Source organism: Macaca mulatta, chromosome 9 (genome assembly GCF_049350105.2).
Source record: "Macaca mulatta isolate MMU2019108-1 chromosome 9, T2T-MMU8v2.0, whole genome shotgun sequence".
Taxonomy (NCBI): domain Eukaryota; kingdom Metazoa; phylum Chordata; class Mammalia; order Primates; family Cercopithecidae; genus Macaca; species Macaca mulatta.
In genome coordinates, this window is record NC_133414.1 from 129,341,487 (window position 1) to 129,353,861 (window position 12,375).

At 47.4% G+C, this 12,375-nt stretch overlaps 1 protein-coding gene across 3 annotated transcripts in view; it reads left to right on the forward strand.

The window, feature by feature from the left end:
- Positions 1–12,375, forward strand: part of SLC18A2 (solute carrier family 18 member A2) — a 39,145-nt gene that overhangs the window by 7,154 nt on the left and 19,616 nt on the right. For all 3 annotated transcript variants that reach the window (XM_028826907.2, XM_077947616.1, XM_077947617.1), the window contains 7 exons: positions 5,323–5,381; positions 5,960–6,043; positions 6,317–6,409; positions 7,165–7,254; positions 7,368–7,411; positions 7,486–7,546; positions 9,727–9,822. In XM_028826907.2, coding sequence (XP_028682740.1) covers positions 5,323–5,381; positions 5,960–6,043; positions 6,317–6,409; positions 7,165–7,254; positions 7,368–7,411; positions 7,486–7,546; positions 9,727–9,822 — 527 coding nt within the window. The remainder of the gene's footprint in view (positions 1–5,322; positions 5,382–5,959; positions 6,044–6,316; positions 6,410–7,164; positions 7,255–7,367; positions 7,412–7,485; positions 7,547–9,726; positions 9,823–12,375) is intronic.

Genomic DNA, 12,375 nt, shown 5'->3' on the forward strand with positions numbered 1-12,375 from the left:
TCAAGCAATCCTCCTGCTTCAGCCTCCCGAGTAGCTGAGACTACAGGTGCATGCCACCACGCCTGGCTAATTTTTTTTGTATTTTAGTATAGAGATGGGGTTTCACCATTTGGCCAGGCTTGTCTCGAACTCCTGACCTCAAGTGATCCTCCCGCCTCAGCCTCCCAAAGTGCTGAGATTACAGGCGTCAGCCACCACGCCTGGCCACATCTGTTGTTTTTAAATATTTGATAAGTTCTCACACCAAACCTTGAAAATACAGAGTAACAATTTTTGGGTTCATTTAGCTGCTAATGGGATGCACATTCTTCCTGTTTCATTTGTTATTCAGATACTATATTTCTACTGAAAATATATGACCAGATAGGTGGCAAAAAACCTTTGAGATGGGTGTGTGTAGTGATCACCTGGCCAATAGCACACTTTCCAACAAAGCCTGAGGATGCTGGGTTGACCTGATTTCCATGTTGGAGCCTCTTGCCTCTCATTTTATAATTCTGGCTGAACTATTCATTTCATGAGTACAGTTGTGTGCAGCTGGTAGCAGAAATTATACTAGTGATGCTTGGTCATCATTTGGTCTAAGAAGCAAATTTTAGATATATATGTACATAAGAGGAATGTTCCAGGCAAATGAACAATGGAACAACACGTTTACATTTCTCTCTTCCCTCAGTCAGGTAACGAAGTGACGTTGTGGTCTTGCTTAGCATAAGGTTTAAATAAGAGTTGCATCTTCACAACCGAAAGATATTCCACACCAAACGACTGGCTTGGGAAAGAGTTAACTTCATTGCTGGGGACCGTTTCCCTTGGCTTCCTCCTTAGCTTGTCATTGTCTCGGTGGTCTGCTTTTTATCAAGCCAGCGTCAGTGGCTTAATTTATTTCCATAGTTACTTAGTATATTTGAAAGCAGTTCTTTTTCCTTGCAAATCTTAGCTAACATCTGAACGACAAGGAGGAAGCCACAGGGCATGAAATCTCTACGAAATCTATGGTTTTATTTTATTTTTTTTGCTAGCTTCAGCCAGTGGGTCTGAAGTGGGCTTTGTAGGAATAAGCAGTGACCTTTTCAGCTTCTCTATGGATAGGGAAACCAGCTGTTCCGAGAAGGGATCTCCCATCCTGGATGTGGTTAGGATGGTAGGCAGGGTTTGATGAGTCTTTGCTTCTGAAATCAGAGGAAACTGGCTGTGGAATTAGAACATTCCTAGGAGAAGCAAAGCCTCTGTTAAGCTGTGTGTCAGAGAACAGGGCTCACGCCCAGGAAAGAGAGAAGTATGTGCCCCCTGGAACTCTCTGGTAGCTGAAAAAGAGAAGCAGGACCTAAGAATTTTGACAAGCGAAACGACAGAATTTTGTTTTATCTACTAAATGATTGACACACCTCCTACTATATCCAGGCAGATTGAAAATATCAGTCCATTTACTGACATTCATTTACTGCACACCTTTTAGGAGTGTGTAGGGATCACCGGAAGGGAGCTGTTGTCTCTCGTTGCATCTGGTGATAGTTTGCACCCTTCGGGGCTCCGTAGTCTGTATCCTTTCTGTAATTTACCATGGTAGAGGAAACTATGGTTTTAACAATCGTGAGAAGAGAGCTTGCATTAGTCTCCATGGCAAGGATAAGCTAATTATTAACACTAGAGAAGTATTGTTCTCACTGACCATTTCGGGACAGACGGGGTTTCTGCACTGACTAAGTATATATAATTAACATAACTTTTATTGTTTTACATGTTGTTCTAGGGATTCAATATATGATTTTTAGTCTTACTCAAATTGGATTAACTGCTTCGTGATTCTCTGTAGAGGATGACCGTGGGCCAGGATGACATTTGGCTAAAGGTTTGCCGAATCAGATCTAGCTCTGCTTAGCAATACTTTAATTGAGATGGCCCTGAATTGAGACAAGGGGGGCAACTCAGACACAGATTGTGACTATTGTCAGTTGAGTTTCTGTCTGTTTAGGAGATACTGTGGGGAAGCAGAAAGGGTTTGGTCCTTCTGCCCACCACTCGATGACTAGGGGCACTGGACCACCTTCCTTCTATGGTGGGTGCTCGAGGGGCCAGAAGAGTTTGAGGGCGGAGACCCAGGAGCTTCCCAGGGTGTCTTCTTTGCCTTGAAGCTGAGCTCTGGGGAAACATGATGCCCAGCGCTTACCACTGAGCAGCCCCTGCAGTGGCTTGGCCTGTGTTGAAAGTGCAGGCACAGGTGTGTCCGGTACCGAGAAGGCGGCAACATGAGCCTGGTTGTATCTGAAGCCATCGGCTTGCTCTGCAGCCAAGGGCGAGCCACTCTGTCTCTGAACCTCAGCTTTCTCATCTAAGGTGAGGGTTTGCACTGGCTAGCCCCTGAGTTTCCTTCTAGCTTTGATGTTCGTTTATTCCATACATGCATTGTTAAAATCCCAAAGAAAATTAGAAAGAAAAACAGTAACTGCAGTGTTTCTAAAGAAAACACAGCACCTCAGATGGTAAAAAAGAACCCTCTGTGGGCACAAACCCTGTGGTTTTCAGTGAAACTGTGCACCCTCCATCCCACGTGCTCTGGTGTCCCCACCCAGGGGCACATCAGCAGGGCCCAGCACATGTTACCACACTCAAGGTATGCCCGTAGCCTTGGATTTGGGGTAAGTAATTCACCTCCCCAAGCCTCAGTGTTGATCATCTGAAAAATGGATAAAACCAGCTACCCTCCCTTGGAATCTCAGGCCACCCAGCATGTTGGTTGGTTCCCTGCTTACAGTCGTGGGAATGTCTGAGTCTTCAGGTAGGGAGGGACCTCAGTAGCTTCCAGCCCACCCCAGCTGTGCCCTGATGGGTTACCTGGCTGGATTGAACAGTGGGCACAGTATGGCTGGTGGTTTGGGGGTCACAGACAGGGGCTGTCACATTTTATTGAGTTTTGTCCTGAAACCACCCATTGCTTCTGCCTACAGTCTGGGAAAGGGCCACAGATGCCTTATTTGGCTTCAGGGATGTCCCTGCAGTCTGAAAGGTTCCATATTAGAGCCTTAAAAATAGCCAAAATGAAGAACTGGTGAAAGAAGAGTGAGGCCCCTAATTCCAACAACTTTGACACGTATTGGTACTTCAATGACTAGATTTTCCAAATGTATGTTGAACGGTGGGAGAAGCCTGTGTTTATTCCAGGACAGTCAAGAAGATGGTCATATGCCTGTTCTTTCGTGGGACAAACTGCAGTTGCTGAAAATAAACTGCCTGTGAGTTCTCCTCTCTGCGCCTCCTGGACATTTCCTGATTCAGTATCCCACAGTGCCATGTGAGCCCCCGGCGCTGGCTTTCTTTTGTCCACATAAATAAGGGGCACAGGGAATCAGCTCTGGGTGGGCTGAGACAGGAGAAGCTGCCACCCAATGGCCATCTGAACTGCAGGTCACAATCCTGGCATCTTCTCTGGTTTACCCAATTTGCTTGGAGCCCCACTTTGTGAATTACAAGCTCACCTCTGTTCACAGCAGGGGAATCTTTGCATGGTTTGTGGGAGGGGCCTGACTCTCTGGGAATCTGTCATGCTTGTGAGTTACTCTCTGTATTTTTGGTATTTGGTTTCTGGATACAGGTGAAGCAGTTAAAAAATATTTCAGTATGGTCAAGAAAACTTTTGGAAAGATTCTATTTAATGCCGTTTGGGTACCAGAGGAAGTGGTAAAGTTTACAAGGAAAAGCCATGTGGGAATGGCCCAAGCGAAATTAGTCTGATGACATCTGATAAGTAATGACAGATGTCATGATGTCATGCCTCAGTTTCCTCATCTGTAACATAGGGAGGTGAAATAGGGCCCTTATTAAATCATGACTAAATCTGGCGGGTGTAAGTGCTGGGATAACTGAGTTTAAACTTTAAATGAAGGCGATATGATTATGATTTTTTTTTTTTTTTTTTTTCCGAGACAGAATCTCACTCTGTCACCCAGGCTGGAGTGCAGTGGTGCGATCTCAGCTCACTATGACCTCCCCTTCCTAGGTTCAAGCAATTTTCATGCCTTAGCCTCCCAAGTAGTTGGGATTGCAGGTGTGCACCACCATGTCTACTCATTTTTTTTTTTATTATTATTTTAGTAGAGACAGGGTTTTGCCATGTTGCCCAGGCTGGTCTGGAACTCCTGAGCTCAGGTGATCCACCCACCTTGGCCTCCCAAAGTGCTAGGATTACAGGCATGAGCCATCATTACATTACGATTACAATTTTTTTTTGTTAAAGCCTAGAATGGAAGAACCCTTCCAGGCTGTGCCCGGAGCTCAGGATGCTTGGCTCTTCTGCCTTCCTGGATTCATTTGATTCCTCTCCAGGTTCCTGAGGGTCCAGAGCTAGAGACAGAAGAGACTTAGAGATGTCAGGCTCTTCTGGGTTGGAGCAAACCTGCAATTGGACAAGAGCTCAGCCACCGTTGGCTTCCTCTCAAGGCAGAGGGGCTGGGAAGCTGCCGGTACCCTCATGCCCCACCCACAGAGCAGGGACCCAGCTGTCTGCTTGATTCAGCAGAAACAGAGGACAAAGAAGGAAGAGAATGAGGGAGGAGATGACATTTCTTAGGCACCTTCTATGCTGTAGGCACTGGTGTTAACAGTTTAACATCCGTATCTCTTTCCGTACTCTAGTCCTGGGAGGTGGGCGGTGGTCTCTCCGAGGGGCTGAGAGGAGACCTCCCTAGATTAAGTGGCAGGGTCACGTGTCCAGCCAGACATGGCATAGGGAAATGCCAGGGTCTTTCCACCGGCCCTGTTGAGCTGGCGCCAGAGCCCTAGGTGAGCAGTGGTCTTGCGGAGCAATTTGGAGTTTGAAATTTTGCACAGAAAATGAGACTTTGTCTTTGTAGGTTGGCCTCATGGGGTCAACAGGAAGGAAGATCTTAACATCTTGCTTCCTAATGCCTCTTAGACATACTGCAGTCTGCCAGTTGAATCACTTGATGGCCTTTTACCCGAATCATTTGATTGCAGTGGCTCCTTTGGGAGAGCTCTAGCAAAGACTATAATTAAAGGAATCATTTTTTAAAAATGACAGAAATAGGGGCCGTGTATTTTGGATGTGTTCTGGGTTACTTGCCAATATTGTGTTAACATTTATTCCGGAGAAATTTCTGTTCACAGTGGCAGTCCATAAATGTATTCACGTTCTAAGACAAATACAAAAAGGTCACATAGGAAGCACCGAGTATATGAATTTTCAGAAAAGTCCACCAAACACTTATCTGTCTAATCCCAAAGGGTAGCCAGGAGAAAATCAATATAAAGCCTTAAAAAAATAGCCTGCAGTCACCAGATTTGTGTGATGTTTGTGTTTTGCAGAATTGGCTATCCAATTCCCATATTTGCGGGATTCTGCATTATGTTTGTCTCAACAATTAGTAAGTGTCTGGTGTTTTCCTTCTGAGTGTGGGTCTCATCAGGGTGGGCATGGATGCCCATGAGCCGGGAATTAAGAATACAACCTGGGGACGGGGTGCGATTGGCTCATGCCTGTAATCCCAGCACTTTGGGAGGCGGAGGCGGGCGGATCACCTGAGGTCAGGACTTAGAGACAAGCCTGGCCAACATGGCAAAACCCCGTCTGTACTAAAAATACAAAAAGTAGCTGGGTGTGGTGGCATGCACCTATAGTCCCAGCTACTGGGGAGGCTGAGGCAGGAGAATCACTTGAACCCAGAAGATGGAGGTTGTAGTGAGCCGAGATTGCACCACTGCACTGCAGCCTGGGCGACAGAGCAAGACTCCGTCTCAAAAAAAAGAATATGGCCTGGGAGGTTTGTGTACTGGCAACAATTGCAGAAAGAAATTGATAGAGAGCTTTTTATGGAACAAAAGCACAAGGTGGCTAACATGCAAATGCTCCACCGGGTTAAGGGGGGCTCCTGAAATGTCCCTGTTTGGGACGGTTGCGTCCTAGTAGCACTGATGTGCGGTCTTGGACCCCTTCTCTCGGCAGTGTTTGCCTTCTCCAGCAGCTATGCCTTCCTGCTGATCGCCAGGTCGCTGCAGGGCATCGGCTCGTCCTGCTCCTCTGTGGCTGGTAGGTGTGGAACGCCTGAGTGAGTTCGTGAGGGGCCCCTTGCAGAGTGAGCTGGACTCATTCAGGGAATTCAGGTATTGGTGGTGGTTGGAGTGCTGGGGATTCTTGGAGAAGGTACCCACTTTCCTCTTGGGTTTTGCTTGGTCTTACATTTTAGTGAATCTGACAGGTTTGGGAAGATCACAAGGCTGGCTGGAGAGGGAAGGCAAGTCATGCATTATTCTTTTGCTGTTCCCCGGAGCTGGCCTGTTGACCATTTCTTTCCATGTGTAGGGATGGGCATGCTTGCCAGCGTCTACACAGATGATGAAGAGAGAGGCAACGTCATGGGAATCGCCTTGGGAGGCCTGGCCATGGGGGTCTTAGGTGGGTAAGGCCCCTGTGTAGGCGAACTGGCAAGAGGGGCCTGCCTGGTGCTGGACAGCGGCAGTCCTCATCCCATGACCCTGTCGAAATTTGCACTGACACAGAAATTCCCTTTTTATTTCTTCCTTTCCTGCTTTCATGAAGACTTTGAAAAATGGTAGGAAGAGCCCTGAGCTGGGGGTGGAGGGGATCAGGATTACCGCTACCTCTGTCCCAAACCTCCCTGGGCGCAGATGGAAAACCAAAGGTTGAACAGGATGGTCTGCCAGACCCTTTCCTCGGGAACATTCAGTGAGTTGTAATCAGGGAGAACTTGCCTTCTGGGTCTGCCTCCCCCACCTGCCCTGGCTGACTTCCCAGACCAGGGGGCAAACATCTTCCCTGAGAGGGATTCAGAGCCTTTCCCTTCCTCTCCCGATTGCCTGCGCTGTATGAGGAGTGAAGTCCCTGTTTAAACATTTTCTTGTGCAGAAAGAGTGCGGTGGAAGCCTCCCAGCCCTGGGCCTGGATCTTGTTTCTCTCGGGCCTTTGCTTTCAGGGTGACCTTTATAGACTCTTGCCCATTTCTTAGGAAAAGTCACTTGGAGGAAGTTACCAAGACAACTGAACTCTAACTGAACAGAACAATAGGGCAGATACCCCAAAACCTTATTGGAACAAAGTAGAGAGAGAAACACAAGAGTCAAATAGATGGTTCTAGTACGGGCAGAGGGCGTGTGTCCCAGGGGCGGTGTCCCCACTTTCTCTCCCTGCAGTGGGCCCCCCCTTCGGGAGTGTGCTGTATGAGTTTGTGGGGAAGACGGCTCCGTTCCTGGTGCTGGCTGCCTTGGTGCTCTTGGATGGAGGTGAGTGAGTCCATGTGGGCACCTTGCCGTGACCTTGGCATCCGTGCCGGCACGCGCTTGGGCCACACCTGCTTTCTGAAGAGGGGCTTGTCTTCTTTATTTTTATTTTTTAGCTATTCAGCTCTTTGTGCTCCAGCCGTCCCGGGTGCAGCCAGAGGTGAGCGGCCGGGAATGAGGGCCCTGGGGGACGAGGCATGGTGATGCTTCTGACGTGTGTTTTTTTCTTGACAGAGTCAGAAGGGGACACCCCTAACCACGCTGCTGAAGGACCCGTACATCCTCATTGCTGCAGGTGGGGCTCTGTGGGTTTTCTCCGTCAGGGCAATGCGAGGTGATGGCCGCATGCTGGAGGCAGGGGTGGATGGCCGGGGCTGATTTTCGTTTTGCTGCTAGAAATGTTGGGCCATAGAAAAACAGAAAAGGCAAAGAGGCTACAAGTCAAAGGAAATGGTTTTCTTCCACCATTGCTTTCTGACACTCAGCCAAGGCCCTTTTTGTCTTATTTGGGGAAAATCGAAATGGTGTATGCTGGGCTCTGCAGAGCTGCCTGGCTCCCCGGGGATGCCTGGCTGGGTTTGTTTGGAGCTAAGCTTGCCTACTGTGTTTGCATCATTGTTTGACCTTGAACTTTCTGGAAGGAGTCCTTGGCCTCATGGCAAGGGTCCCAGGTGGGCAGTCTGACTCACCTTGGTGTGTATGAATAGAAACTGACAGCAGAGCCCCTCAGGGACCAGAGGGGCTCCCTTCTAGCAGAGAGCATCCCTGCCGAGCAAGCAGGGAGGCCGCTCAAACACCCTTTGGCTAAAGGACATGCTTCAGCCTAGAGGGGCTAAAAGAAAGCACTGGGGTTTTGTGACTCTTGGGAAGGATAATGGTCTGCATCTATCCAAGGGACTGTTCCCCAAGACTGTCCCAATGGCAGGAGGCTGCCTGCTTTGGCAGGCCCTGGGCTGCCTAATCAGGGACCAGCCTTGTGAAGGTGCTGCTGGGCCTGAGTACCGAGGTAAGCAGACCCTTGGGGTCAGGCCAGGAGAAGGTCTGGCCGCATGCTGACGTGTTGGTTTCCGGGGCAGCCTGCACTATAGCACTGGACCCAGTTAGGGTTAGATGTGTCTAAGCAGGGCTCCCTAACACAGGTAGGCTGGATGGTGCCTGGGAGAACTGGGCACCAGTAGTTAAGTTCAGCCTTTGTCAACCCTCAGGCTGGTTGTGTTTAACCCTTCTGCTGCTGGATTTGATTAGGGCAGCAGGTATGTAACCCTGGCCAAGACTATCATGCTTGTTGGCCAAAGGGATATGGAGCTGGCATGGTGACTTCTTCATGCAGTGAAGTCTGCAAGATGCAGGGGCATCCCAGAGCTCAGATGCTTCTGGAACCCTGGCATCCAAGGTAGGGACGAGGAGGTATGGTAAGGGATGGGGGCTCCAGAAATGTGACTCCCTGAACCTTGGGCACATCTGGGCAGGGCTTTGCAGCCCGGGCCTGTCCTGTCTTGGGCTTCGCTGGAACCTCACTGTCTAGTCCTTGCTCACAGGAGACACGAAGATGCTACGCAGCACTCCTGGACTGTCACCGACACTTCCAGGCAGCCTCGACTGGGGGAGGGAGTTGAGAGCCAAACTCCCTCCCCCAGTGTGTGGGAGGGGAGTCCTGCCATCGATACGCTCTGCCTTTAAATGTCACATTGAATGAACAGATCTTTCTTCATTATATGTGCACCTTCATCACGATTGCACAATATTCTTTGAATTTGTTGTAGCAAATTAGAGGTTCCAAGAGGCACAACACAGGAAGTTCCCAGAACGATGGAGAACAGTTCTATGGGTCTTTTTCCAGATAGTTCTATATTTACAAAGGGTTCTGGTTAACAGAGTGATCACGAATATTTGTGTAGATACCATTATATACAGCTGACTTTTGAAAAATCCCCCGATGGCATGCCTATACTGAATGCACCTGATCCTGCTTCGAAAAATCCCCTGACAGCATGCCTGGACTGAATCCACCTGATCTTGCTTGGATTTTCTGGCATTTCAGGGTATCATTAGAAATGCCCATGTTTATTGCACAGTAAAACACAGATGTGAGAGCCTCAGGTTGCCCCTAGACTGTGTGTGGTCTGGAAGTGGCCTGGCTGCTGGGTGGCCCCAAGCAAGCTACTTCATTAATAAACTGTGCTCCCTTTCTTCATTGATAAAACCATAATTGGGTAGGTTAAACCAAAGGATCTCTAGGGCTGCCTCCAGTCCAAACTTTGTCTCTGGGATTCTAGCTGTTTTAAATAAGCATGACGACGGTGATGATGATAATTATGATTAACAGCCTTTGCTGTCCTCTTGATATGCGATTTATCCTTTACTTAATGGAAGTAGGAGTTGCGGTTATCTGAGCTGTAGGTGCATGGAGTCTAACTGTGTCTGGAAACAAGAGAGGAGGCAGAAGCCACTACAAAGCCCTTCCCTCCCTTACAGGCTCCATCTGCTTTGCAAACATGGGCATCGCCATGCTGGAGCCGGCCCTGCCCATCTGGATGATGGAGACCATGTGTTCCCGAAAGTGGCAGCTGGGTAAGGACTGGGGTGGGCTCTTCTGATTCAAAAGTGTTTGTCCCCAGGGCATCCCTGCTGAGTTGCCCTTATGGGGATGATAAAGTGATTGCTTCTGTTTGACTCTTAATGGGGTCATTGCTTAGGGCAGCCTTGGGGTCTGTTTGTTCTCTGGTTTATCCATCATCCCTGAGGGGTGCAGAACTCACACAGACACATCAGATCTGGGCAGAAATGAGACGAAAAGTACAGTTGGCATCTTCCCCTGTTTTGGAACTGGACTAACTGTACAGCCATAAAATTTATGTGAAAAGACTAACAACAAACCAATTGTTTAAAGGATTAATTCCTAAAAAGTGTTTTTAATTTCGAAAGTAGTACATGCTTATTATAACAAAATCAAAGTATGCTGATTGAGGAAGTAAAACATTTTTAAATTTCATACTCATCTTTCCCCCTCCCCCAACCCATCCCCCGTGATATTCATTGTTAACAGTTCTATGTCTTTTTCTAGATGGTTCTGTGTTTACCACCCTATTGCATGAAATGCCTAAAAATCCAACCAAGTGAATTTTGCCATTTACATCACTGTGTGACCTCTTGTTTTTCCTTCATGCAATTTTGTGGCTGTGTTTCTATGTCAGAACACGTAGATTTACTTTTTAAAATTAGTTAAATTTAATTTTTTTTTTATCAAAGTTACACATGTACATAATTGTACATGTGTACACAAAGATAAAATAATTATAAGGAAAAACAGCTGTCTTTTTCCCACGCTTCTTGATCCCCAAAGCCCTTCAGATTCCATCACCTTCAACTCTTTTAGATCTTTCTTCTGCTGATGCCATTATGTCTCTTAATAATATGTGTACACCCCTGACTTTTTTTTTTTTTTTTGAGACAGAGTCTCACTCTGTCGCCCAGGCTGGAGTGCAGTGGCACGATCTCCACTCACTGCAACCTCCGTCTCCCGGGTTCAAGTGATTCTCCTGCCTCAGCCTCCCGAGTAGCTGGGATTACAGGGACCCGCCACCACACCTGGCTAATTACACCCCCTTTAAAAAATTTTTCCAATTTCTGACATTGTCCACCAGCTTCCTAATAGAGTAGATGGGGATTATTTAATGCCGTTGCAGCGCCATATGAAAATATCAAACAACCAGCTCACACATTTTCCCACCTTCTGTCCTCCCCGAATAATTCGAATAATTGCATTACAGCTTCTTGTTAGACTGGCATTCAGCACTGACATTAGTGTGACTGGGTAATTATTGTTCACAGCTGACTGAGCTATTTAGGGGACTGTGATTAATTTCCTTTCTTTTTGCAAATTTAATTTTCCTGGAGTTAGTTGTTGCCTTGTCCTTTCATTTTCTTAATGTTTTATGTAGTGTTTATGAATATATCCACCAAAGTTTCTGGCAAAGATGAAAAGTTCTCCAAATGCAGTCAAGTGTTGGCAAACCTGACCTTTCTGTGTATTGGCTCGTTTGTAGATGTCTGTCCTAGGTCTTCGGTCTAGACTTTCCTTTCCCATCACCCCAGCATCTTCTGTGCCTCTCTTCTGTTTCCCGTATTCCTTGCCCTTGACTGACTTCCTCATTATTGTAGAGCACAGCCTCCCACAGCTTCCTGAGAGAGTGCGTGGCAGGTGAAGGTCTCTGAGACCCTGCATAGTTGCAGATATTTTACCCTCATCCTACACTTGGTTGACTTTGTCTGCATGTATAATTCTTAGTTGGAAATCATTTTCCTTGGGAGTTTTCAGGCCACTGTTCTGTTGTCTTCTAGCATCCAGGGTTGCTGTGGGGGAGGCCAGTGTTGCCCTCATTCCTGAGCCTCTGTAGGATCCCGAGGGACCTTTACTTCTCTAGGTTATAAAAGTCCACGTTGATGATTTGCAGTGGGGTCTGTTTTCCTCCTCTGGGCTGAATACTTGCTTAATCAGCCCTTTCACTTGGGGAACCCCATGTTACAATGCCAGGGAGACTCTTTGTATTATTACTTTCATGAATCCCCCTATTTTCTCTCCTCTTTTACTCCAGTTGGCTGAATGTTAGACTCCCTACTTTTATTCTTGTAATTTCTTGTCTTTCCCCCTTTCCATTGAGTTATTCCTCTTCATCTTTTAAACTGCCTATTGAGTTTCTAAAATTGGTGCTATCATATCTTAAATTTAAAGAGCCGTTTGTGTATACCCTGAGTGTTTGGGGGTTTTTTGGTGAGGATGTTGTTATTGCAATAACACCCTCACACCACTTTCCTGTTTCAGCCTCTTTTGTTGCCCCTGGTTGTCATGCTGCCTGGGGTCCCTGAACCATTCTGGTTAATTTCTCTAGAGAAACTGTCTCCTGCCAGGGTGAAGGCTGGAGTGCTGGGGGTCCCACTGCTCTTAACACAACCTCTCCTCCTGCTTTTGTGTTGACAGCCCCTTCTCTCAGCCCCACCTTCACAGTACCTGAAGCTTCAGTTCCTTTCTGGCTGTGAGGCACAAAGGCTCTTGCCTTTTTCTGGCCTCACCATGTGCAGATGGAAGATTCCAGCATTCTCTGTGGTGGTCTCTGCTCGCTTCTT